At 45.5% G+C, this 4,155-nt stretch overlaps 1 protein-coding gene across 1 annotated transcript; it reads right to left on the bottom strand.

Moving 5' to 3' along the window:
- Positions 1-540: 540 nt before the first annotated feature.
- On the bottom strand, positions 541-2,698 carry GCNT3 (glucosaminyl (N-acetyl) transferase 3, mucin type). Its single transcript, XM_028707023.2, has one exon. The coding sequence runs from the start codon at positions 2,345-2,347 to the stop codon at positions 1,031-1,033; it is 1,317 nt and encodes a 438-aa protein (XP_028562856.2). The 5' UTR covers positions 2,348-2,698; the 3' UTR covers positions 541-1,030.
- Positions 2,699-4,155: the final 1,457 nt, after the last annotated feature.

Here is a 4,155-nt window from a genome sequence, read left to right as displayed (position 1 = left end):
ATCATCTATCTATCTATCTAATCTATCTAACATCTATCTATCATCTATCATTGTCATCATCCTTTTTAGATATGGGAGACTTGTTTTTTTTCTTATGTCTTTGCTTAGTTAATAGCTAAATATCCAACCACACTGGTGCTTCCTTAAATGTGTTGATGACTTTTGATGGTTAGTGGCTACTAACTACCAAACATACTTTACTTGCACATGAACTGAAAAACAAACAAAGTTTAAAAGCTGAGCTGCAAGTAGTGCAGGAGACAGACACCTGAGTTGTTGCAGCTCCAAGAAACAGGTGCTACATCACAATCTAGCAATGCCTGTGAAACTTGGTATATTTCTACAGAAACATATTACAAAACCATTCTAAATCTCAAGGGCTCTCATCTCACCAGGAAACAGGTAGTGTGTGTGTGTGGGGGGGGGGACTGCTGTTGAAACTCTACCACTCAAGTTGAGAAAAAATAATCCCCTGGTTTGCTGAGGGAGAAAGTTCAGGTGCAATTTGAAGAAACATTGAAAGCAGATTGAGCCATGAGATGATTTTTAACCCAGTCCTGCTATATTATGCCTATCAGAGCCTTCCCACCATCAGTGCAGTCACTATAATCCCCACACATTTTACATACAGGAAAAGGAACACAGTAAATAGAGACTGGATTAAACAACAATTTGTTCACTTCTTCCTTCACATACACACATTAAAGAAAAAAAGTAAATGTAACCAAAACTGTGCATCAGATTTTCCTTCAGGCAATGGAGCAGCACAAGGCAGGAGAGTGACTGACAAATCCCCCCCCCCCCCAGTGCAGCTTCCCCTTAAGTCACCTTCCTCCTCCCGGCACCTTCTTTCCTTGACCTATGCAACACTCAAATGTATGTCTCTGAGATCTCAGTGACGAGATTACTGGCTGCTAGCTGAGTACTTTAGGAATGGGTTGACCATCATGCTAGATAGATCCATGTGCCAGGACCTCAAAACATAAGTTTCTAAATTGTCTTCTTGGTGAGGAACCTTATAGGCATCCACTCAGAGCTGCTTCCCATAGATTAATTTGTAGCGCAGGTACTCTTCTAAACACTGTAAGGCATAGTCATCAACTCTGGGGTCAAACTTGTTGGCAAACAGGTGGTGCTGGGTGATCATCCAGTGTAGGTCGCCTGCCCCATAGACACACACTGCTCGCCGGTAAGAGCCTGAGCAAGGAGGATAAGGGGCCCCCTTACTGATGTCTCCTTCACTGTAGGACCATTTCACCAACCTTGGAATGGCGTTCATGTCCGTCAGGTCAAATTTAGCACTGAAGGGGACTGACCCTGGGACTCCTGGCATCCGGTGCAGAGTGGCCCACAAATGTTCGTCTGGGCTGTAAGTATCTTTGGACCACTCTATCAGTGCTTTTGCCATTGGATCTTCAAAAAGATGTTGAACAAACTCTCTGGTGACCACGATGTATGCGTTCCCAGTGAACATGGGGGAGCTTTGTGGAGGGGGGTTCTTTGCAGTGGAGGTTCTCACCACAGAATTCGTCACTTCGTGCCGGTACTTCCACCGGCCCCTTTTGCTCTCTGACGGTTTCTCTGACTCCATGTTGTTTTTCCCATTCAAAAGCTTTAGAGCATGGACAATCTCTGCGTTGGTTTTGATGGGGAAGTCTGTCCCACAGGTGTTCAGGAGGTATTTCCAATGTACTTTGCTCTGAAGGAGGTCTTCCATGCAGTTCAAATCAGCTTGGACCCTGGACCACGAAGCATACACAACACGCTCCAGCTTAGATGCCACAAAGACATTCCCAAAGCAGGAGGCAATGGCCCGCACTGCCTCTTGGAAAGGTTCTGGGGCCTTCCTGTCAACGTGGACGCAGTACACATTCTGGGGGGCATAGATGGACCTCAACAGTCTCTCAAACATTTCAATCTGATCATGGACCACCATGGAGTAAGCGATGGGGAAATCCTCCTCCTCTTTGCTCAGTGGGAACTCGATATACCTCCGGCTTTCTTTGAAGATTCCACAGTCCTCAGTCATGTTCAGGTACTCTTTCTCTCCCAGGAGATCCCTTCTGTTTTTGAGTTGCAGCCTGCTCAGAATAGCCTTCTCGATCTCTTTGGGGTCCCCTCTGCTGATCCGTGAGCAGCTAATATTTCCCTTGGGAGCAAGTCTCACCGACTGGTAGAGCCTGTCTTTGCAGAACTGAATCCCAGGGTCTGCGATGTCTTTCCCCAAGTGCCTGAAGTCACACTGCCAAGTGGAGTATTTCAGAAGGCCAGTGGCAAACAGCATCAGGCTCCCAAGCACCAGCAGGCGTGAGATTCGACCCAGGAACTTTCTTTCCAACCAATACATTTTGGGGGGCAGAGAAGGACCCTGATAGTGCAGCCCAAAATCCGTCTTCCAGGCCAGTAAACTCCTGAGCCTACTCAAAGGTTTCTTGTTAGTGTCCACATCACCTTGGCGGCCACAGGTGCTCTAAGCAGTGCTTCCTCAGTCCAGTCTGCCTCATATCTGTGCTGCTGCCAAACGTAACCTGAGAGCTCATATGAGCTGTCAGGCGTCACCCAGGGAGGGAGGGAAGAGGCTTGTTTCACAGCAAAGTCTTTTCCCCCTGGAGATGTTGCAATCCAGTGCAAAATGAAAAACAGGACGTATGGGAGGTTTAAAAGAGGCTTAACTTTCCATTAGAGTATCAGTGAACTTTAATAAGTTACTTGATTTTCTGGTAGATCTGGGATTCTAAATATTGTCTGTACCAAGAACATAATGTGAAAGGTGGCATTTGTGATTATCGGGATCCAGTGGGGGCGGGGGAGAGAGGCGTGGTTCCAATTGTGGAACTGCCGAAAGACTCATCTGGCATCTGCCGGTGTCTTTTCCGTATCAGGTGATTCATTACATTTTCAAAAATCTCCCCAGACTTTTTAGTTTCAGTTATTTCCAAGATGGGGTGGGAAACATTTCCCAGCCCAAGGGCCACATTGCCTCATGGACAGTCTTCCAGGGGCCACTTGCTGGGGGGGGGTGCAGAGGCAAAAGTGGGTGGGGCAAGTGAGACATTGTCTTACCTGTGTAACATAGGCTACATTCCTACCAAAGGGAACGCACACAAACACACAACTCCATTCTCCATCTAACAAAGGACAGGTGTGGTTGTGGTTCAAGGACATGTTCCAGCCAGGCAAACACACTTGAAGAGGGCTGGTGATGGGTGTGGATTGGGGAGATAACTGCCATTTGGGGAGTGGGCTTGGCCTGAGGAGAGGTCCAAAAGCAGGATTCAAAGGCCTGACTTCTGCTTGTTTTCCTCTTCCTTTCCCACACCTGCCCTTTTCCCTTGAGGGTAAACTGCTCCAAAAGTCTTTCTGACTGAAGAGTCTACTGCATACTTTGAATATAAATTTTTTTGTATAATATAGTGTATTTGTATAGTATAGTTAGTATATTTTTCTCTGCCTTTTCTCAATGCATTTGGACCCCTCTTAAGATATCATAATCAAATTTTGCACGGTTTCCTAAGAGCAGGTTTTCATCTAAGTTTGGATACAACTGGGTGCCATTTTGAATTAAAATAGTGGACTGAACCTTTCAAAACTGGGTTGAGTTTAACCTGATTTCAAAACTGCACTGCTTTTTTGTTGTTTGTTTCTTAGAATTCCCAAGAAATGCCAGACACTACCAACCTGTTCTGTTCTGTATGACCTCGCTGAGATTCCTGCATTGCAGGGGGTTGGACTAGATGACCGTTGAAGTCCCTTCCAGCTCTATAGTTCTATGATACTTGTGGGTTACAAATGCTTTGAAAGGATGGATGAATTAAAAGCCAGGCCATGTTCACAGCTGCCAAGTGTCAATGTGTAACAAAAGAGACAGTATTTTGTTTTTTTGCTTTATTTTGGCAAAACTTGGAGAGAGGAGGGGAGGTGGTTTACTGATTAACTAGGAAGTCTTTCATTTTCTTGACAACCCTGTGATCCATTCACCCCCACCCCACCCCAGTGCAATTCAACTCTCCCTTACTGTGACTTTTTATTCCTGCGTATTTGCTTCCTCTCTAGTCCATGGTAGTGCAGTCAAAAGGATAGTAAATTATCTGACTAAACATTGTTGACAGATCTTAGCTATGGTAAGGGTTTGATCCCTACCCAAACTATATATTT

The sequence above is a fragment of the Podarcis muralis genome, chromosome 14, assembly GCF_964188315.1.
Source record: "Podarcis muralis chromosome 14, rPodMur119.hap1.1, whole genome shotgun sequence".
NCBI lineage: Eukaryota > Metazoa > Chordata > Lepidosauria > Squamata > Lacertidae > Podarcis > Podarcis muralis.
The sequence above is the reverse complement of the archived record's forward strand: the minus strand, read 5'-3'. Positions and strand labels throughout refer to the sequence as shown.

Excerpts from the sequence above, each read along its gene's own strand:
- GCNT3 (XM_028707023.2), bottom strand. The coding sequence starts at position 2,347 with ATGTATTGGTTGGAAAGAAAGTTCCTGGGTCGAATCTCACGCCTGCTG.